General features: G+C 37.5%; 1 protein-coding gene across 5 annotated transcripts in view; it reads right to left on the bottom strand.

Annotated features, from left to right (window-relative positions):
- CA10 (carbonic anhydrase 10) overlaps window positions 1–24,035 on the bottom strand; it is a 207,097-nt gene that overhangs the window by 118,086 nt on the left and 64,976 nt on the right. For all 5 annotated transcript variants that reach the window (XM_074847569.1, XM_074847572.1, XM_074847573.1 and 2 more), the window contains one exon: window positions 7,001–7,143. In XM_074847569.1, the coding sequence (XP_074703670.1) occupies window positions 7,001–7,143 (143 nt within the window). The remainder of the gene's footprint in view (window positions 1–7,000; window positions 7,144–24,035) is intronic.

Raw genomic sequence — 24,035 nt, 5'->3', positions numbered from 1 at the left:
AAAATTGCAGCCTTTTGCTGTTGAACTGAGAGCACAAAACTGTAAAATATTGAGGCCAGGATTTACCAGAAGAGGTATGTGGATTGTCCTTAGTTCTGGCTGGCATGGCAAGTGTTTTGCCTCAGATGAACTGGTGGCAGCTGAACAATAACCTTATATACGTTAGCATCTTCCCCAGATATCTTGACTTTGATAATATGATTTAGCTTCTTTGTACAAAAAGACGTGGAACATCCCCATCCATTACAGCAGGCTCTCAGTAAAAAACATTTCTTAGATATTGTGCCGAAAATACCCACTTTCAAGAAAATATTATCCTATTTTACTAAGTTTCAATATGTCATACATTTACTATTTTATGTTTGTAAAGCGAAGAATGACTCACCCTCTGAGACCAGGCAATGTTTTAACAATGCTAAAATACAAAATTATATTCCATTTAAAGCATATGGTGTTAGGAGACTTGTACACCTTTACTATGACAGCAGGATTGGTGTGAGAGAAAAAAAATCATCAGCCTTTTTATATCAGTGGTTATAGCCCCAAGTAAAGAATCAAGTACAAAGACAAGATATGTGTTACTTTTACTTCTTCAAGGCTTGAAATAAATATCTAGGTTTATAAATAGACCTAAGTGCGGAATGAAATAAATCCAAATAAAATACTATCAAAACAATGCACGATGTATATTAAAAGATCGAAAAAGGGCATTAAGAACAAAGCTGGTACTTTTGAAAATTCCTTTGAATATATCAAGCTATTTAGTAGTTGGAGGCCAGCTGCTGCTCCAATCTTCTTTTGAAGCTACATCATTAAGAACTGAAAACAGGAAAGCAACTTATTGCAATAAATAATTGAGGAGGGGAAAAAAAAAGCAATGGACAAGAGCTTTGGCTAGTATTAGTTAGCCCAGCTTCAGTAATATCACAGACCCTTTAACCTTCTAATGGAGCTATGCCCAATGTTCCTAACAGCAGATTCCCTTGATGTTTCAGCTAACATCCCATTGAATGCACTTCCAGGGTTAGCACACTCACCTTTGCAAGGACACCATGGGTTGCTTTTAATTGCTACCCAACTGCAGCTGAGATGCATTAACATATAATTTGAACAGTACCTTTCAGAAGGTACCTGCCAAAATGAGAGCATATCCTGAGCTCTAAACAGTACAATATAGCTTGTGGAGTAAACCCGCTGAATCATTTCTTGCCAGATCTAGGGTCTCCTAGGAAGTTTACCATGGCAGACAAGTGAGCTTGTTTTATGACGCTAGACAAGATTAAATGTCAAGCAGAGTAGTTATACTGGAACAAAACCCCCTTGATACTATGAAGAAGCTGTACAAATGTGTTCTTGTGCCTGTTCAGGACTCCTTTACGATTTCAGTGGTGCTCCACTATCACAGACAACCAGAAATTTAGAACACACCAAGATGCACATCTGAGTCCCCACATATTCCAAATTGATTCAATCTCAAGAAAGGATCACTGAAGTGATAAGGAAACCGAAGTCCCAGAAACAGGTCAACACCCTGAATATACATGTGTTTCCCTCTATATGGTCTACTAACAACAAAGTTTGCAAGTACCTCTGAAATAATACTTAGCATTTTTTCCTGTTCTGAAGTCATTGATGAGGATGAATAAACAAGTTACTTTAACCTGCTTGGCTCATTTTATGTTCATTTACTAACACATCTAAGAACATGCAATACTGTAGAAGTATTAGAAATGCTAAACAATTATTTAAGCAGCAATACTGTATTTCATTTTTTATTCATTAAAGTTTTTGATGTTTGCATCAGACTTTTGACTTTCTAAAGCCACTCTAAATCAAAACATCATATTATTAAGCCCTCTAAAAATTCATCACAAATCAGTTTACAGATGACATTGATGTCTTATTGCTATCCATTCCTCCTGGACCATTTCTAACAATTCATTTTTTATATTCCTGCAGTGCTGAAATATGGTTTGCACCAGTATCTGTCCTTTTAGTAATCACCAAAGCAAAGCTTGGCAGTTGTCATATATTGCACTCTTGAGAAAAATGCTAGTAATACTCTGAATTGATTGAACGGCATGGAATCAGAACTAGCTGGCAGAGAAACCATTTAACTGATTTCAATTCATAAATCTCTTTTCTCCTATCCTATTTTAGTTTAGAAACTGCTAAATATCGTCATTATCTTGTGATGCATAGAATGAACCAATTATTTATAAATATATTAATTTAAATAACACGTGATGGCATTCATTAATGTCCCATATGAGAAGGCAGACTTATGGATCTTACTGAGTAACTTTCATTTCTGCACACTGAGCTAGAGAATGTACGTAACAGTCCTTGGCCAGCAGACATTGATTTGTTTATTTCCCCAGAGGTCAACATCAGGTACAATGGCCTTCCTTGTCTTAAAAATAAATTGATTTTTAAACAGAACTTTACCTGCTTTAAACCACAATTTAAGTCCTTGAGCGTGACCTAAAATGATTAGTAAGACATCACTTACATGCAAGGTTTAATTAATTGGTAGGGATGCACTTAGTGTCTAATGCAAATATTGTTACTTACACGTTTATAGGAGAAAAAAAGTAAGTATGGCCAAGAACTGTAGTTCAGTCTTAAAGAATCTTGGAAATAGGGCTTTTGAAAATAAGTCCACAGAGAATCAGGAGATCAAAGGCAGATGGGCTCCACGTAAATCAGGGGGCAGACTTTGGGGAACTAAAGGAGACCTCTTGGAGAAGAGAGATGCCAGCACTGGTGAAGGGAGGAAGAAATCCCAGCAGAGGACCAGCTCACTGGGAAGTGAGGTCATTTGTTCATCCACTACTATCATCCACGACAGTCCGGAAATTCCTGTTTTGGAGACTGAAACCCATAGTGCTTGCTGCCTAAATGGCACTAGACTACACTGGCTCGTTAGTTAAGCTAGTCTGTTGTCTTGTTGCTGACTGTCTTGGTGCTTATGTGAATCCAAGTCAAAAAAGCAGAGAAAGTAAAATGGTGTTTTCCTTTGTGACAGAGTGGAGGAGTGTGATTTGCGTATTAATAAGGGTTTGTATTGTTTATGATAAAGGACTGTTTATCTGAAATGGGCTGCATGTAAAATTCACTAGAATGGATAATCAAGAGACAAAGCTGGGCCTGAGAGAGAACTGAAACTTGGGGAGTTCCCTCAAAAGCAGCAGGTCTTCTGGGAAATTTATCTGCATGTAAACTAATTAAATATCTTGTGCTGAGATTCTGGATCTTGAAATCCAATTATCTGTATCAATGATATTCAGCCTTCAGGACCTGAAAAGCCACTTTCTCAGGAAACAGAGAAGCACAAACATACAAAGTAACACAGCACAATTCAGAGTAATATCTGATGATGCTTGAATTGTAAATCGCATGACTGCATACCTCACTGCAATCGTTGGACAGCACATAAAGCAATACATTATTGCTCACTGGAACTTTATTGTGAAAAATTGGATCAAAGAGCTATAAATATTTGGCAAACTGCATTGCCATCCCTTTTGCTCCTGAATGGAATGGGAGGAATTTTCTTCTCAGCCTCAGATCAGAAGTAACTATTAAGTCACCTGCTGTGTAACACGCCACAGACTGTACTTTTTTCCCCTTGTAGGCTGCGGGGTAGGAAGGCAGTGATGTTGTCCTTCACAGTCTCCTTTCAGACCATTCCTTTTCTTTAGGAACAAAAAACTTATTATTTTATTCCTAAGCAGTCTAAAAAAATTGTAGGAAAGTCTCGATCTGGTTTACTAAAATGCCTTCCGTCACTCATACTGAAATAAAATAAACTCTCTAATGGAATCGGCTAGAAAAGTACGTACTTAAGGTAGAATCTTTAGTCATAAATTCTGTAATGGAATGGTTTGCAACAGTTTTGGTCTGCTGAGGTGGAAATTGAGAACTAAACAGGTTTACAAAAATTAAGCAATGCTCCCCCAAAAACTAAAAGCCCAAGAGAAATGAGTGGTAAGGAATGAAAGAGTTAAGAGGAAGTATTAAGTTAGCGGTCATATCACCCAGGTATGTGTTACCTGGATTTCTCTAGGCTGGTCTTGGATTCTGTTCCTGTAGGTGAACCACTTCTGTTCCTTCTTAATTTCAAAAGTGAAGCACACAAAGTAAAAATGTTTTCAAAATCAAATAAATATTTGATTTTTCAAACTCAAATAAAACTGATTTCTACTTTGATAGCAAAATATTTTGTTAAAAATTTGAAGATACTGTTTCAAGACTAAGTGTACTGAATGTTTCCTTCCCTCTAGCTCTCTCTTAAGGCTTGACTCTCCTCCCAGCTCCCTTTTCAAAAGAGGTGTATAATTCTGACTCTGTGTGCAACTAGCTGTCTCTCTTGTTCACTCTGCATGTAAGCTAGCTTATTATAACTTTGATTTGAAACCATATCAAATCCCTTTTTTATTTATTCATCATTTTCCTTAGGATCAGTTCCATAAAATCCTTTCATGTACAGCATAATCACAGTTATGTCTTGTCTAAGAAAATCCCTGGCTGCTATATCAATTGGTTCATTGCCCTGAAAACTGAAGTGCTTCAGCCCATATGAAACACACCTCCATCTTTAACATATAAAAAACATTACCAAAAAGTGAACACAAATATACTACCCGCCAAATCAAATCCTCACTGAAGCCTTAACTATGAGCAAAGAATGTTTTTTAAGACATTAAAATTGTAGTCTTTTCCTCAGATGAGAATTTTGATTCAACCATTTTAGAAACCTCTCTAAAACAGACTACCCACAACTAGAACCAATCCTGTTCTTGTAACATGACAGAAGACCACCGCGGTGTGACAGCAGCAGGATAATTATTTGTGAGTGTGGTAAGAACACCTCATTACTGATACAGCATCTCCCAGGTTATTGGTGCCTTCAATATTTTATTAATAATCAGACATTTGCTTTGCCATGTGCTTGTACAAAAAAACAGTGGAATTCTTAGAATTGCTAAAGACATTACATATTCTGGAACTCTTGGCTTTGATTCACTGACAACTTCCATGTAATTTTGTTAGTGAATTTCATATTATGTCATACTCTAATTTATAAACAATTGAAATATGTCAGCGTTTACATAAATAGCAGAGTCAATAAAATTCTTTTTTGTATCAAAATGAAAAACCTCAATGATTTTCTACTTAAAAAGTAAAATATACATATTACCCTGAAATTTGGGCCATAGTTGGAAGCATCACTGTCCTTCAGTAAGTAACAATACCACCAATTTATCTTTTCGGTGATGAAGCTTACATCGATCCTGATGTATGTGCACATGTACCACCAGAACCTCAGTGGGAAGTACAGAGTGAATTCCTAACTTCTCATGCTGTTTCCAGCAGAAATCTCATTTGTCAAGACAACGGGAGAAGATAAATCATTTTGGAATAGCCTTTTGTTAGAGTCTCTGCTTGTTCTGATATTCTAAGTCACAATGCTTTGCCATCTGCATTGTTCTGTATTACAGACTGAATAAAAGGGAACTGCCTGCATGGAATAATCAACAAAATCTTTAAAATACCTTTTTAAACATCGCCACATAAGGGAAGCAACAATAAACATTATGGACTAATGACTATTTCTAAGAGTGCTAACAGGTTCAAGATATTTTATTTATAAAATAATTTTAGAATCAAAAAGTATCAACCCTTCAGTTGGATAAACAGAATTGATAACTTAGTTATTTGAGGACTGTCCTTAAATTTCCATACTGTGAATTCATTCTTTAGTGAAAGAAAATTCATTAAACATAATCATTAGGATGAGTTTGTTTTTTGAAATGCTTTCAAATGACTACCTCGCTTTGAATGGTAATTTAGGAACTGAGTAGATCTCAGAATTTTTTTTTGGTGCTGCACCCTAAAATTTGACTGTACTCTTAATTTCTAGTAAGTATAATTATTTTAGTAAACATAAATGGAAAGACTAATTTAGCACCTGACCTTGGCAGTGCAGAAAATACTTTTAAGAACCATGTATGTAAAATGTCCCCAACTACGCTATTGGTATGAGATTATTAAAGTGAAACATGCTTGGGATCCAAATCTGCTTTCACTGTTCAGATTTGTTAACTTTCTGCATTTTTTTCACTATATACACTGCTATATAACAGTTTCAATTCTGCTTTTGAGTACTGGGTCAGCAAACATAAATGCACATGCTTTGCAAATCTGGGTAACAAGATAAGGTTTCTATATGTATCATTTAAAAAATATTATTGGTCAGACATTGGTTAATAAACTATTCAGCTGTGGCAGTCGCTTAACAAGAAATTATCATGATGATTTTAGATAAGTAAGATAGTCTTTGCTAACCTGTCATTTCTATCTGATCCAATATCCTTGGAGATTTACTTATGATCTATTAAAATAAATGTTGCCATTCTGTTGTGAGATGTCCCATAAAAAAATCTTATAATGAGTGCCAATATGCTCTAGATAACACAGAAACTAGATCATTTTTTGAACATCGGTCTGCTTGTCCCATGCTGAGATATGTATCTCATAGTTCTTTTCATTTCAGAACATAAAGAACCTCATTCATCCCTTCCTACCTCTTAACATGATGGCATTGCAATGTTATCCTGATTTAAATGAATAAAAGAAGGTCCTGGCCATCTTAAACAACATTTTTAGAATAGCACCTTTAAAATGCCACTCAGATGAACACCAAATTTAATTATGAACATGGAGTTTCTAAGTGAGATGCTGTTCTTCCAGACAGCAGAGTTTCAAGTAACAATATGGAAATATAAATACAAGCTAGAAGACACCTAAAAATGTATGGTTGCTAACTTTCCAGCAGTGATGGAACTGTGTGATTTGCAAAGTACTACATTGTTGTTATTCTGCCTCAGAGCTGACTGAGCCAAAAATGTAAATGCTTCAGAAATATAAAATATAGCAAATGTTTGTAAGTGTACTAACTTCTTGTTTTTATACTAGAACATGATAGAATACATACCTTTCTTCCCCCTGTGTTTATGCGAAGTGGAGTTAAGAAGGGATCAAAAATCATATGGCTGGTTTCAATATTGACAGGTGACTGTCTTTTCCCGACAGAGCAAAGATTCCAAGCTGAGTTCACCAAACCCCAAAAGGAGGGAACTGCAAAATATAAAAAAGTGCAAGTTTAAGAAAAGTCTGGAAAGACTAGAGAAATACATGCAAGGCAGATAGCCAGATAATTAAACTTGTCATATTGTCTGCACACACATCCTGAAACTGAAAACAGGCAAATTCATCTACCTCTTGAAATTTAAAACTTCCTACACAAAGACCAAAACATATTGTTTCATATAGTTTTGTATCAGGAAACAAGGTTGGGTGGGTTTTTTTCTGTTTTGAGGGTACCTAGATATAATCCCAGATTCAGCTATAAATAGCTCCTTTATTGTTAGTATTATTGAATGTTGATGCCTTTTTTGGCTTTATTTTTACATGTTGTTAAAAGTTTTCATAACCTTTGAGCCTCAAAGCATTCTCCTGATTTACAGACAGTGTGTGACTGTCTCCAAACCCAGATCAGGGGGAGGAGCATGTGGCCCAGTGCTGGGGGCAGGAGCACAGGTGTTTTGCCCAGAGGGTGGAGCTGAAAACAACCCATCTGCTGCTTATAAAAAGCTTTTTGGTGGCTGTAGTTGACTGTATGGAGGATTTTGTAGTGTGAATGCTTGCTTCTTCTTGTGGTTCTTGGCTGCTCTAGAGTTTTGGTTCTGATTTGTAGTAGACTTAACCCCTTTGGGAAGATAGTCCTTGGAGGGGTGACAGGTGGAAAATACCTTCTGAGTAGCACGTAGCCTTAGGAAAGTGGCTGATCTCGGTGAGTGTTTTCCTATCATGCTTTATAGAGCAACGCAGTTATTTTTGCTCTCAAAGTTTGAGTGTACTTAAGTGTAAAACTTAATATATAGCTTCATTTAAGTTTTCTACAAAAGGAGATAAACTTTAGGGTTCCTTTTAGGCTTTTGCTTGCACAGTGAAACTGTAGCACAGGTGTCTACACAGAAGCAATGGAAAGTGTTTTGCAGTTATCTGCCTATTCCAGTAGTTCATAAGCTATTGTCCACAGGTGTTACTTTTATTACAAAATATCTGAAAGTTCAGTTTTCAGGTGAAGCTTTTTCTTTTTTGTACTAGTCTGTCTGTGCATCCACAGGTGCTACTCGTGCAGGTGAGCTCAAACAGCCCTGAAGGGATCCAAGTGGTACAGCCATAACTACCATGTTAGGGCTTGCAATGCTTAAAGTTTCACTGTATTCCTGAGCTGGACAGTTTTGAAGTGCATGTGACACCAACACCTTAAATTCAGTGGTGAAATATCTTTTCTTAACACCTGACATAGACAATCAAACCAGCTCACATGCAAAGCCCCAAAGGGGTAACTACTCTTAGTATGTACTGCATGAAATATCTAAGGGGGAATGATTGTGTAATGCTCTGGGAAAGCAAAGATCAGGGAATAGCACCCAAAATGGCTGGAATTGCAGACATCCACATCAAACTATGTCAGTAATCTTTTATCTGAATGATAAACCCTGTGTGCAACAACTCCCTAGAAGGTCAGATGGAAGGCCTTTAAAATAAGGGAAGCTTTGGGTGATGAGAAAAATGAACAGGTAGTATAGTCTTAAAAATTTATTTGGCTTCTCTTGTTTACCCTGCTAGTCAATTCCCACTTCCACTAGAGACCTACATGACTATAGAAGTTCCTGGAGTAGGCTGAATGATAGTGCTAATGCTTTGAAATGGAATAAAATAAACGTAGTACAATTAAAAATAAAACAGAGCACACTTAATTATTTGTGCTTTTTCTTAAGAGAAATACCATAGGATCTCACTTCAGTTTTCGTCAGAGAGAAAATCCCTCTTTATGCATAGCTCTAAAAAAAAAGTTTAGGTTAATTGAGCTAGTCTGTTTTCCCTTGATAAACCCCCCTGTGTTGTTAATTTAAAAAATAAATTAATGATGAAAGTGTAGAGCTGTAGGTTCAAGAGGGAAACTATGAAATGGGAAGTCTGTTGCTTGAATGGTTTCTACTATTACTAAAAAGATCTTCTGGGCAGAAATACTCTTGGTATTGTTAAAAATAATTCTTTAGCAAGCTTTTTAAAAATAAACACAGCAGACATGGTAAGGGCAATAAAATGGCAAGCTGAACAGGGCAGTCCATTATCTTCAAATTCTTATTACTTAAAGAATTTATGATGTAACTGGGATTGTCCCAGACAAGCTGTGCTAGAAAATAGCTGCTATGAAGGGATGTTTTATAATGTTATTTCTGTTTCTGACAGGGAAATGTTGCATTCTGTGCAATGCCTGTCACACCAGCCCACCACCAGAAAGTCAAGAAGGTGGAGCTCTAATATTGTGATGTTACACTGCAAAGGTTATACTTGTCACCCAGACACGTAAGTCTGTGTTGCAATCTTTGATTTCTTTCTAAATGCCTAGGAATCTCAAGCTTAAGAATCTCTCCAGTATGTGCTTGTTGCTGGCTCTGTTATGTATGGTCAGACAAAAAGAGCGAGCAGCCATGGTAAAGTTACCCCAGTGATCAGAATGACTGTGCTTATGCTTCAACTGAAGGTTAATTATGGATGACTGACCTAAGACTGCACACCTAAGTTAACTAGTGGATGGGGATATTATGCAATATTAATATCTGATTACATTTAATTAATTAGTGCTGTTGCTTAGATGCTCAAAGTAGTAGAAAAGTATTCAGAACCATAATGGAAAAATCCAAGGAGGCTTTATGTAGGAAATGAAGGCTTAAATTAAACACAAGTACTGAATTAACTGTTTAGTCTAAAGAAATTAGTGTATGAATCTAGGAAAACATATCAAAATATTCATTATTTTATTATTCCAGCTTAGCTAACAGACAAGGTTCTACTAGGGGGTTAAGTCATTAGTGAAACGGTATCTCCTTCCCCACAACTATGATGTATTTCCATAAAAATCTAGTCATGTGTGAGCGGGAATATCTTTGTGTGTGCACCTCAAGCATTTTAGCCAGCAGACTGGCTCCTGCGCTGTACAGGAGCTGCTCTTACAAGCTCGTTTGCATGCAGCCCACAGACTAGTTTACAATCTCATTTAACAAGGTTCTCTAGCTACTGGTGGTTATACCAAAAGTTTCTGTATACTGATCATGTTGCCTCTGCCTTCGTCTATAAATCCCCCTGAATTTATACAGTTTGAGGGCTGATTTGTTGCAAACATGTTATGTAGACATAAGGTGATAAGCTTTTGTCTGATCAATGTCATGCCTTCAACCTTCTCATAACAGAAAGAAAATTGGATAAATTCAAAGTTTGTTTCTTCTGTATGTTGGCACACTACGGACAACAGACTTTGTGTGTGTGTTATGGGGAGATGGTGAGGGGGATTACTTCTATTTTATACCTATGCAAAAGTCTGACACCCTTATTCAGTCTGTATCTTATTGCAGCTGCTCTTTTTTCAATTTACTGGGAACAATTCATATTGAGATATATGAATATGCTCTAGTATCTGCATGACACAATAGAATGAGGGATTCTGATAGCTTTTACCAAACCTATGCATAACAATAGTGAAATAATAGCAGCTAGAACAATAAAGCAAGGATTGAATGCTGTTCTCCTAGTGATGAGTACCAAGGATTTGCCTAAATAAATACAAGCCTCCCCTCTCCAGAGAAAAGCAATGAGTGAACAGTGTCCTGTAAGGATGCCCTTCTGTATGTACAGCAAACTTGCAGATAAGCACCATGGTACTGTCTACAGTGTTTGTTGATGGACATGTAATAGTCTGCATCCATGTTGTGAGAGGAAGCAGTGATTTTCCCAGTATGGAATCAGACGTGCATGCTGTGTATGACATCTTAATTACCTGACCTTAGAAAAAATGATGCTGAACTCAAAGGTCTAGGTCATGAAAGGATTGTGGACAGTTAGGCAGTGTCTCCTAATCACTTGTCTGGCTGTTGAGGACTTATTTATAAAAAAGTTTCTTGAGTTTCTTGGAGTTCTACCCTGTGCTCTGTTCTGCATCTTGCTTTTAGCAAAGACGTAACGTTTGTAGCTAGAATTTCTGAGGCACGTTCTGAAGAGTCCTTGTGATGCACTGACTGAAGTAGTTTGGTCTAGCTCAGAAGAGAACAGATGCATCACTTAGGGTGGGGAGAGATGGCTCTGTGCTTCCCAGCACACCTGGCTCTGGGGACAGAGCACTCCTGGGGGTCCATCCTGTAGCAAAGCTGCCCTGGGCTCTGTCTGTCAGGGATATTCAAGTCCTGGCTGTGTTCTTCCTTCTGAAATAACTGAGGCTAAAAGGCCATGTCCTACCTGGTGAAGCATTACCCCATTAGCTCTCAACTTCACAATCTAGGGAGTCCTAAAGATACTTGCATTTACTTGGACATGTGCCTATAATTGTAGAGAGTGGCTCTGCAAGTTTTCTACACCAAAATCATAATCTCTAAGCCATAAAACATGAGAATTTATATAAGATAAAATCCTGTCTCTTTCCTTTTCTCCTGTTTTAAGGCTCTGATCTCTATTTTGTGCTGAATCACTGGCAGGATCCATTCCTAGTTGTTCAGTTTCTAAAGAATCCTAAGTTTCCCCCTCTCCCTGCTCCACCCTCCTGTTCATATATTTGTGCTACCTTCCTCGGTTCTCAACTCGCAGCTTATTTTTGTTAAGCTAACTTTTGTTAAAAAGTGCTTAACCTTGGCCACACATGTGATTTATTACTGCTCTGGGAACAAAAGCAAAGGGCAGGCAGGTTTCATGTATGGTAGGCAAATGATTGCTATCATTGCAAAGCTTTAATATCCAGGAAGTATTCCCATATTTCTCAGTATGGCTTCGGAGTTTGGGGAAAAACACAGTAGACTTTCTACTATGTTCCTTGTGTTTACTCATATAAATAGATGAGATAGTATAGCAGCAAATCAAATAGTAAGATATCTGGGAGAAAAACATGTTTAAAACAGCTGCTATTCTCAGAACTAGATACAACTGGAGAGTGTCCTGCCACCAACCTCCTAACTACTTTGTGTGTCTTGCTGATCCGATGATCATGCTTCCTGCACTGGGCACTTGGAGTAAGTAGGACATTTAAAATAGTGTTAGCTGTGTAAACCTTTCACTGAGGAAACAACCTCTGATTTAGGTCTGAGCAATGCAGGGACTCTGGCTTAGGAGTAACTACAGAAGCAACACTTTGTATAATAAATACCATACTACATTGAATTCAGCATCTTCATATGCATGAAAACCCTCATGTAGTTGTTTTTTGTGTAACCCAATGAAGAACTACATAAAAGTGAAGCAGCTTGTTTAAAAACACTTGAATGGTAAAATGAATGCTGGAATTGCCAGATCATAAGCTAAGTTTTAAGCTGTTATGTGTTTATTTTGAGCCTTTGTTTAAATAGGGCCAAGAAGCCATCAAGCTTCAACAGAAGAATAAAGGAGGTGGCTAGAAGTAAGAGAGCATCCTTCAAAAAATGGTGTCTAAATAAGAAAAATGGAAAATATTATGAACTCTGACAAATTAAATATAAAACTAAGAAAAGCCGAAATAAGATACTGAAGAACAATTTTCTAAAGGCATAGAAGCTACTAATAACTTTTTCCAAGAGTACGAGAGGCAAGGGTCCTGACTGAGTCTGTAGAGCCAGCTGGTGATCAAGTTGTAAAAGGAGCACATGAAAGATCATGTAGCAGCAAAGTAGCATCAGTTCTTTTCTTTATTGCTTACAAAGGTGCCTAGGGAGGTTCCCACACAGGACCTTCTTTATGGGGAAGGAATCTGAGAAACTGTCTCAAAATCAAACATCAGAAAAATGACTCAGTATAAATTGATAAAATGAACAAATTTTAGGGTTAGTCAGAACTCTAGGATGAATACCACAGTGACCTGAATTGCCAAAATTCTCACTTAAAATATGCATTAGCCTCGGAGAGATAAAAAGTAGCAAATGTGATCCCATTTTTATAGTGCTTAGTTTTCCCAAGGTATCTGCTACTGGTCACTGTCAATAATAGGAGATGGAGTCTAGTCAAGACAGTAAAGTTATTTGTGTTGTGCTGCACTAAGACTATAACTTCCTCTTTGAAGTCTGCTCAACTTTCAAGAGCACAGATTTTCTGAATTTAAGTTACACCAGTGCTCATGAGTTTAAATAAAAGGAGTCAACTTATTCATGCAGTAGATCCTTGTTTATATATTTAAGCTTTAAAATCAGCCCTGGCAATAGCATAAAACACAATCAGATTGTATTTGTGCAGCAATTATTCTTGCCCTGTGTAATTACTGATCCCTCAGATAAAATCTCAAGCTACTTTATTGAAGCTGGGAATTGAAACCACAGAGAAAATCAGCTATCTATGTACATCAATAAAGCAGTCCATTAATTATTTCCACCTACTCAACTTGAAGAAAATTACCATACTAATGCCTCTGGATAACCACATGACCTGCTCTGCTTCTACATAAAAGCCAAACGTAAAGTCATAAAGGCTTTGAGAGATAAATCGGGGACACCAAAGAAAAGAGTATAGAATGGCATTCACGTAACTAATTGGTCACAGAAATCTCCAGACTGCAGTAATATTAGACAGTATCACAATGGTTTCAAATTTGAGAACTGGAAGTATTCTGATTTCTTTTTAGGAAGCAAAAAGTTGATAGCTGAAATATATCCTCAAGAGTAAGACCATTATTCAAGACAGCATTACCGTTATTCAAAAGATGGTAAAAAATATTAATTTTTCATCAATAAATCTTGAAACATATAAAAAAATTAAAATTAAGAACTCTAAGAGCATCATATTGCATACTGCTAATTTTATACTGGTCTGTTCAAATGTTGACTTCCCTCTGTACGAAGGATTCTCAATGACAGGTGAAGTTCAGTAACTGCACTGACTAAATGAGAAAGAACAGAAAACTGGAAGGGGGAAATGAGGAGTTAAGATTCAGGAAAGATACTTTCTTTTAAAAAGTGTTGATTTTCTACTGTGCCTTTAACAGAGACATCCTGCAATACTCTCTTCAAATTACCTTTTAAATTATAGCTGTTTATTTCTGCCTAATTAAACAGTTTCTTCAGTTAAGAGTATTACCTGGAAAAAAGTGTTTAGCAATCACAATTAGTGACCTCTAACCTTACAAAGCTTTCGCTTATTTTCATCTACACATTTGGGATACCAGTGTAGAAAACGCTACCACTTCTTTCATTACATTGATTAAACCAGACTAATTCACTTTTATAAATTATGTTAATCTTACAGTAAAGAGCAGTTATATAACAGCATGTAACTAGATTTTTCTCTGTCAGACTGTGGTGAGTTAACACATATACTAAAACTATATAGTCAAATACTACTTTAATGTTTCCCAAAAATGGTCAGCTGCTTAAAAGGTACTTACAGATGCCTGTCATATTATCTCTTCTTTTTGCATTATTAATAGGGCAGGAGTAGGAAGGGGTGTATCTATAGGTAGATACAGAGGTATATCCAGGTCCAAAACTAAGCATCTTTAGTAACAATCTTCTAGGGCCATTGTTACTACTATTCTGAAAATATACTGTACTTCTCTCTCTCATTGCAATAAAAAGGATATACAGTCTTAGGGAAAACTGTCTTTCTGTGTAATGTTAGTGAATTTTCTGCTGCTGAAAGGTTTAGCATAACTATGTCAAAAAATGGAAATAAAAACAGATTAGAGGACAGTTTGGTTTAAAAGTTAAAAAGAAACTGGGATGTTTAGGGGAGTTGGCACAGATTGCTCGTTAGAATGTCAGTCTTGGGTAAAGGAAATTCTTCTTGGTAAAAGAGCTAAAAATAAAAAAGGGGAGGGGAGGAAGGCAACACCCTCTCCCTGTCTTCTCAACACAAGACACTGAGCATACACGTGGACTGGATCAGTGCCTGTGTCTGCCATTCAGTCATACGTTGGGCTCCCTTATGTCTGCCAGTGCCTGGGATGCTTGTATGAGTAACTAGCTGCATCAATTACTTGCCACTCAGCTGGCAGTTTCTAATCAAGTCTGGTCAGTCCCTCAGTCATCAATCACTGCCAGGGTTCAACAGATTCCCCTTGAAGCAGGCAAAGAACAAGTTGGCAATCACAACTGAGTAAGTTTGCCTGACACTCATTGTAATTTGAGGGGTGGAAGAGAGTGAGAGTTTGGCCTGGATTTAAATGTAGACTGAAAGGGAAAAGATGAAATGCAAAAAAGCTGTGAAAGTCATTCTGCCCTTTAAATAGGACCTTGCACTGAAATGCAGGAAATCCAGATTTTGAGCTATTGCGTGTTCTCTAAAAGTAACCTTTCCTCTTCGTTTCTTCATCTTTTGTTTTTCTGTTTGTGCTGGGGTTCATGCTGTAAAACTGGGGACTCTGGCTGTTCCATTAAAATGAATGACTGTTCTGAGGCAGGGCAAGTGAGATCTAAGGTTTTAAAGAAGATCCAGAAGAAAAGTGAAGAAAGCTTCACGTAGATGAAATTGGAACACAGGAGAAAGTTGTTCAGAGAAAAGTAATTTGGAACTTATTGTTTTAAGGAAAGAGGAAAGACTGCTTATCCAGCAGATAACTTGAGCTCTGTTCTGTAGATTCAGCTTTATTTTAATGTCTTTGGGATACTATCGATCCTTTTGCTGAAAAATATAAATGAAAGAAAGAACATAAAAAATTACAAAAGACAGCATATTTATTCTATCAGAAGTGCTCTTTCTGGATGTTCCAGTGCTTCACAGCATACTGTTACTCTCAGACAGTAAGTTGGAATTTAACTATTTCTTGCCAAATTCAGTGTATGTCTGCATCCATTAGCGCTTCCTTTGTTAGGATGAATATAACAAGCACCACATTCTGAAACTACAGGGCATTTAGGGATTCAGTTTGGAGAAGGAAGGCACTGAGGTGTAAGGCTTATGTGTAAGGAGCATCCAGTAAGGATTAACCAGTCCCATTCTCCGTAACATTTGTGTGTTTGACAGCAGCCTCTTGAGAATTACTTGTCGCTATGTACTACTTTAGTTTCCCACAAGACTCTTACAGCTAATGACAGCAAGTAATGCAGAAATGTCCTGGCTCTGCTGACTTGCAAAGACAAGTGAGGAGCAAGCACAGAGTTCACCACTGAGCGCCGCAGTTCATATCTGAAATGACAGTTCAAGACAGAAACACTGATGTTCTGTGCTCTGGTATTTTCTAGAGTAATCAGATTTCTCTGACCCCATTCCACAGGGCTCTGGCCCTGCCTGGGGATGTTGTTTCGACAGTGAGATTACCAAAACTCTGTAACTTTGATTGTTCTTGGAAAGGCCAGGAGTCCTTAGGACAGCTGACTAGATGTACTCACGGGCTGGAAATAAAGTTGTCTGGGCAATACTGATCTTCTAGAAGTCCAACACGGTGCTGCCAAGCCACAACTCTAAATAGAGGTATTACTAAAAATATTTTGGAATTGAAGGAATCTTGGCCTGGATGAACCTGGCTGCATGGGAGTCCCAGTAACTAAGGATCTTCTAGAGGAGTCTCACTTGCTGTCTCCTCCCTTTCTCCTGACTAAGTGTGTATCTTACTGGTCTCTACAATGTTTGACAAACTGTTTGGACAGGAATTACTGTCTAAGATCTAAGGGTATAGCTGAGTCCAAGGGTATTATTTTGGTTCATGCCACATTATGATTTCTGTACTCTGCATGCACACCACGGGATGAATACACTGCATAGGAAATGTAATGGTTTCCTACCCAACAAATTCCTGTATCATCAATCAGCTGCATGTCAAGTGGTAACTACTATAATGAGTGTAAGGCTGGTCATTATTGGCCTAATTTTCAGAAATGCTGAAATGCATTCTCTGAAATCAGGTGAAAATATGGAAGATGGGAAAGGATTAACTTTTTCAAGAAAAACTGGGCCACTTATATAATCTTAAAATTGTATCAGTGTGGTGTGTAGCCCAGAAAAATCCTGTACAAACAACATAAATACTGAGTAGCTTCTTAAAGAGGAAAGAAACTGCTTTGGTGCAAGACTATCTGTAAATCCCTTACAAACTAGCGAAGAAATGAAATTATTCTTCTTCACCGAATGGCAAAATGTAACAAACAGTTGGAGAAACATCTAATTTTTCAGATATCCTTCCTCTTCAAACTCTAAACCTGCTTCTGCATGCTAAAGCTATTCAGGTTGGTTTGTCCACGGTCCTATAGGCTTTTGTAGCAAATGCAAGGCAAATACTACATGCTTACTCCAGTTTTTACATTCCTATTATTCAAACAAGTTTTCCATTTTTAATATCCCTTATGAACTTGCCACTATTAGGAACTCCTATACCATTGGATTAATTGCTCAAATATAGTGCAGTTTTTTAATGACAAGGTCATATTTCAAACCTTTTGGTCCATTAATGCATTCAGTTTTGAGTTCTGCTGTGAACCTGAGCTTCCAAACAACCTTGCTGATCTTGCTGAGGCTGCTTTTGGACAGATACAGCAAATGAAACTGCTGAGTTCTGTCAGTGAGGAAACATTTTGCAAATATATTGCTTTTCACAAGGCTGTGAAGGTTCTTAAATACTCACCTAAATGTGTATTTAATGACACTAGTAAGCGTTTTCTCATTTACTTTGAAGTTTCTGTATTTGCAGTCAAATACAGAGAAATGTTCTGCAGCACTCCCATCAGACAGGCTAACTGGGAAGGTTCTCAACCTGGCTTTGTCTGCAAACAAACAAACCCCCAAACCAGTGTAAGCTCTTCCCCCCCCAAACAAACAAACAAAAAAACCAACCAGAAAGGGGGAGGGGGGAGGAATCAAATAAGTAAATACTGTAGGTATTGCTTGGGAGTGGAGAAAGGGAGGAGAGAATGCTGGAAGCCAGGAGAATAGATATGGACAGGAATCTACAAAGCAGTGCAGGGAGGGGCAGTGCATGGGTGAGGCAGGGTGCACACTGACCCACTGCCCTACACACCTTGTAAAAAATGAAAGTAGCCTGCAAATTTCAGCAGCTACAGTTTCAGCCTGTAGGGCCTGAAATTTATGTTGAATTTAGCACAGATTTTGATCTCCACTCTTATATCCTTTTCCTGTCTAAATTTTAAACAAACTCTGCAAAAAATAGGTAACTAACTAACTAAGATAAATATATATAGAGAGAGATATTACAGGTGGTAGATCTTTGGTGCTAAGAAATCAAAGTATGTAAGACCAGGACATGCCTGATTTTTTTAATATTTGAATTTGTTTAAGAAAAGGCCTTTTCAAGTACTACAATATATCATTAAATCTGAAGTGGTGAGTTAAACCATGCCAAGGTATATTGTAATAATTATTCCATCTAAAATTAGCCACCAGAGGGCAGATCATGTGTTCTTAAAGGGTTTGCATGTTGTGCCAGGGGTCTGAAATGGGCAGGACCTGATTAGTGCTTCCCCTGGGTTCAGTGTCTTCAATCTCCTTGTAAATGGCTCTTCAGATAGCTGGGGGAGAGCAGGCCAGGGATTACACCACCAAGGAGCCAAGGAAGGACAAGCATGGAGGCTGTGCAATAAAGCAGGGCTATGCATTGCGGCAGCCTCCCAGCTGCTGGCAGGAGGCCAGTAGCTGCAGGACTGAGCATCAGGTCAGTGAGTAGACTCACAGGACAGGCTGTTCAGAGAGGATTACTTAAAAACAGCTCAAGGAGACTGTTAGTGTAAGCCCAAGTGCCAGAACAGTATGGATACTCTAAAGATGGAAGCTAAAGGACCATCTCCTCTCAGTGTTGTAGGGCGATGCTATCATGTTCTTGTGTGACCCTGATACACTGCTATTGCTGTTCCTAATCTGATCCTGCCTGATCTCCCTGTTAACACATACGTGGAAAGACACAAAGAGCGACTCCCCCAAATTGCTTTGGAAGCTTTTGACTGCAGGCAAACACACGACTCAATCTAGCAATTGAATGATAAGATCAAATTTGTTCTGAATGCATCAGCAAGAATTGATGCAGGTAACAGGCAAGGAGGGGATGCTCCCTCTTGATGTAAGAGAGGGTTTGGAAATGTGCTGAATGCTGTCATCAGTGCATGAAAATGGAAGTGCACCACCTTGAAAGCCAACTGAGTTGTGAATGTCAGGTGTGTGCTCAAGGTTAGATCAAATAGCCACTGCAAGGAGAACCCTCTATTATTTCCAAGTAGCAACTCCACAAACGATGACTGAAAAGCTGTTTAGCACAGCAGTAATCTCTGCAGAACCCTTCCTTAGCTAACTGTTAAGCTAGGGGTGCGTTATGCATGTAGTGTCAATCACAGAGCACTACAAAAAATGCTGCTCATCTGACCAGTGCTGGCAGGTGGCATAAGTCTGTAAGGCAATAACCATGTGACATTTTCTTTCTGTGGCTTGTAATGACTTATTTCAGCTTGTGAAAAATGACAGTAGCAAGCACACTATTTATGTGAGAAATACAGCAGTGCATGAGCACCATCCAATCTGTGAGGTACCTGCTCCACCTTGAAAAGCATCACAGCAGCACCCAATAGGTTTTAGCAAAGCAGTGGAGAGACTAGTTAGAGGTTCAAATGCACAGAATGCAGAATTGTAAAATCTCTCACAGGCACAAAGACCATAATCTACTTCCCAGTGTGTCATGGGGAGAACGGAGGGCCTGTAGCTCTAGAACGCTCCCAACAGCCTATTTCTCTCTGCCAGAGATTGCAACAGCTCAGAAGGAATGAGCATCAATTGCTTCTAAGGGAGATGTGTAAAAGATAATATATGTTGCCTTTTTGGCAGCAAAGATTCACCGGAAGATAGGGCCTTGGAGGCTTTATTACTTGTGACCTTCACACAGAACTGAATACATCTTATTTTCTGAATAATTTCAGCCTGTGGATACAGCATTTGATGGTCTTTCTGGCAGAAGAAGAATAAAATCACACCTTCCTTGAGAAAAAGACATTTAGGAAGAAAAGTGTTAAATGGTGACATCCAGATGGAGTAGAAAATTTATGGCCATGCACATGAAAAAGGCTGCAAAGATGACTAAAAGTACCTTCTTATGGATCCAAGCTCCTAAATCAACTCTAAAACTTATTACAAATATGATTATCAAATACACCAGGTAATAAAAAAATCACCTAAAGGCTAAATCTGTAGCCTCATAATCACTGAAAATGTAAGTTTAAGTTGACCTCTGTGTCACAGGCTTGCTAATATTTTTAGAAATCGAAATATGAACAGAGTAATCCTGGAAATAGGACTAATTGAGCTACTTCATGGTAATTCCTTAGGCTTTGGAATTACCAGCTCTTAACTTTTTCTACCTTTTTTTTAAAGAAAATTCTTGTGACTTAAGTTCTCACTTGATTTTTTTCAGTTTTAATTTGAATTAGTTGAATAAACATACTGAAGCAAATATTCTCTCTGACCCAACAGAGAAACTGCACCTGTCAAAAGGTTGCTTAGAACTATAAAAACTGGTTCCATATGCTGGCCAGTATCTTCCATCAGTGCACCAGTCTGGCTTTAACACTTGCAAAAAATAAAGTATGTCTGTTTAAACACAAATTATATTAGCTGATCTGAATACATTTAGTGTTAGTTGACATGATTCTAATTTGCATTCTCAGTGAAAACATGAACACAACCACATTATTCATGAACATAACGCCTCTTGTTCTGTAACAGCCTTGTGTTTTAGGTATATGGCCATGTGTTTTAGTATTACTCATGCACTTCTAGTAGAAGTAATATCCAGAAGACTTAGTAAGTACAGATTGTCTATCTTTAGTGTTCTTGCTTCTGTTTAAACTTCCTCTAACACAAAGCTACCAAAGTTGGTAATCATAAATCCTATTAAAATTGCCATGTACAAATACCCATTCACTATAGATGAAGTTTACTCTCAAGTTTTTCCAGTATGACCTGACCAAATAAAAGTAAACACCAGGCTTACAATCAAAATTGTATTTCTTTCCAGTTTACCTGAGTTTCTGCACTGTCCCAGGCAGGCAGGAAATTGAATGATTTTTTGAGACTTGATGGCACAAATAGATTTTTTTTTTTTTTCTTTTAAGAAAAGCTTTTTATCTTGATCTCTCACAATAGTACATACAATGATTTTTCTGTCTGAGTTTTAAGAAAGGTATTTCAAGAATCAAAACAATTCAGTTCCTACTCTGGTGTTCAAACAGCTCTAGTAACTTTTTGCTGCACTGTAGTGGTATACATTGAAATAAAAATCCCTCTTTGTTTGCATTCATCTTAGCAAAAGAATAACAGTGGTTTAGCAACTACAAGCTATGTGCAGTGACTAAACTTACTCCAGCCTGTGAGCCTTTCTTCTTTAACAGAAAAGACTGAATATGTTACAAAGAAAAAGGAAAGTGCTTATTTCAGAAATATTTTTCAAGTAAAAATTTGAACATGAATCACAAGACCTTAGCAAAACAGAAAAAAAATTTCTCATGGCTAGTGTTAGCAACACTGTCTTCCTAAAGTCTTAATTGTGCTACCCAGAATTACCTTGGCTAATTATGGTGCAAGAAGAACAGGGCAAAGTCTGAGTCTCACAGTTAGACAACTGTCATTGGAAGCTTCACCTACATCAGTAGTGATGCTTTTTCTTTGTTCTGCACTATTAGCTGTTGTCAGCCAGGGTAACGGATACATCTATTATGTTGCCAAAGGAAACCAGCAGAGCAATATAATGACAATTCCTGGACCACTTACAACCAGCCTACTACCTAATGTACAAGAGAACTATTAATTTATTTTCTGTAGCATTAACTGTGGCAAATTTAATAAGAAAATGGTCTCTATACATCATTTCTTGGGACTTGGCCCCGTGATTTGCTCCTCAGTCTTAGGATGTGAAGTAATACTTTTAGCTATATTTGTGTGTGAGGTATTTCAGAACCGTAACAACGTTTGGTGTTCTTGTTACTCCACTGATTTGCTACGACTGAGATTTTTAGTAATAATTATTCCATTGAAATTTCAGTGTGATGATTTCAGTGGCAACAGATCCAACATTTAAAAATCTTAACAGCTTCAAAAGGCAACAGTTTGAGCACTGAATATTTCCTAACAAGAAAGAAGTAGTGAACAATAGTAAATTACCTGGCTTTGCAGAAAACAGTTTTACTCCTGGTGATTCAAAATGGATGTCTTGTAGGTTTTTCTGGTGGAAGAACACCCTTGTTTAGATTATCTAAAGTTACCCCCTGTTTCTTCTTTTGTGTGTGTTTCAGAAAATTCTGACCATTTCTTCAGCAAAACATTCTTTAACATCTAGTTTCCTCAGAAAACTTATAGCTATCAAGTCATGCCTTTCTTTTCTGGCTGAAACATTCTTATTAAAATACAATTAGTGCTTGCAGTTAAGTGCTTCCCTGAATTAGATACATTCTGCATACACATCACTTGTCAAAAGATACTAAATAAATTATCCACATCTAATTCCAAATTTATGCTTAATGTCTTTTACAATCCCTGAAATTTCCCCTTTAACTTCTACCTTTTGGCACCTTCCATGCATGTTCTATTTTTGCTATGTAGCATATGAAATCAAAGTTGACACAACCTTTTAAACAGTGGGGATATTTGCAGGTGGCTGAGGAAGAATCTTTATTTTCGTTCACACAATTTAGTTTGCCCGTTTTCAGTTTCTTTTCCTTCAAAAAATACACTCCAATTTGCAGGATGAAAAACTCCATAAACTGTAACCTCTGTGAAATTTCTGCTCTGATACCACCTGAGGCTTCTTGCTGCCATCATTGGTGGAAGGATTTTGTGATGCATTTTAAATCAAAAGTTCTTATGAAATGTTGTCTGGATAAAGCAGTTCAGATGGACTGCCTAATGGGTATCTCCAAAGATGCCAGTGATTACGAAATCTCCAGTTCCAGAAATTTCTTTGAAAAGTAGGAAGCACAGTTTTTGCAGCCTAGTGAGGTTTCTTTAAGATTTCTTTTCCCTGAGGTACCACTTCTTATAACTCCTTAAAAGTCTAAAACCACTCTATAACTCATTAAGCAGATGAACCTCATTTTCTGCAGTCAAAACAAATGTATTGCTTCTAAGGCAACTGCTATTCTCCATAGGCTGAAAATGCATTAAGCTCACATTTAAAACAGGTGTTAACAGTATTAAAAACCCAGTACATTTTGATGGACTCAGTCTTCCTCCTGGGAGCTATTCATTATGTGTATGTTAGAGGTGGCTCTTTCACACATGGATATTACCTGTCTTCTAACTACTCATGAGTTGCACTTCCTAGTAAAATCATGGTTGGTTCCCCTGTAATGGAGGAGAAGGTGCTTCTCAAATCTGCTGGAAACTTCATTCACTCATATAAAACCAGATGGACATTAAATCCTAGACCCTGAGATCCCTGAAAACCCATTTGGGTATTGCAAAGCAAACAGACACCCAACCAATGAGAAGATCACCCATCTATTAGGCAAGTTTGGGTGCGTTACCTTGATGACAGATGAATGCAGATAGCTTGTCTACTTCTGTCAGCTCTCAGTCATCTCCTTCCTAACTCAGCTGTGCTATCTAAACACCCTTAAAAAGATCTTTGAATGCTTTGCTTTAAACTTAAGCAGTATCTGACAGGATGCTCTGTGGCTAACAATAACACTCTCATGAGGAAAAAACATTCTCAGGATGGAAGTGTGGAAACTCATAAATACATTTAGCTTCTCAATCTGCACACATATCCCCCTATTCTATCATGAGTGAGGTTTAATTAAGTAATTTGAAATTCCTGAGTTTGTCAAAATAGTTTTCACATTCTTTCTTCTTTTTCCTAGTTCTTGTTATACCTTGTACGTTAGCATTTCTAAATTTTAAAAGAAATTCTATTAAATTTTGCATTAGAAAACAAATTCCACAGACCCTGATTTTGGCAATGACTGTACAGGAGCAGGTGGCACTGGGTACAATAAAAGATGTAAAATTAAGTAAGCTTCTTTTCACTCCTT

The sequence above is a fragment of the Strix aluco genome, chromosome 21, assembly GCF_031877795.1.
Source record: "Strix aluco isolate bStrAlu1 chromosome 21, bStrAlu1.hap1, whole genome shotgun sequence".
NCBI lineage: Eukaryota > Metazoa > Chordata > Aves > Strigiformes > Strigidae > Strix > Strix aluco.
The sequence above is the reverse complement of the archived record's forward strand: the minus strand, read 5'-3'. Positions and strand labels throughout refer to the sequence as shown.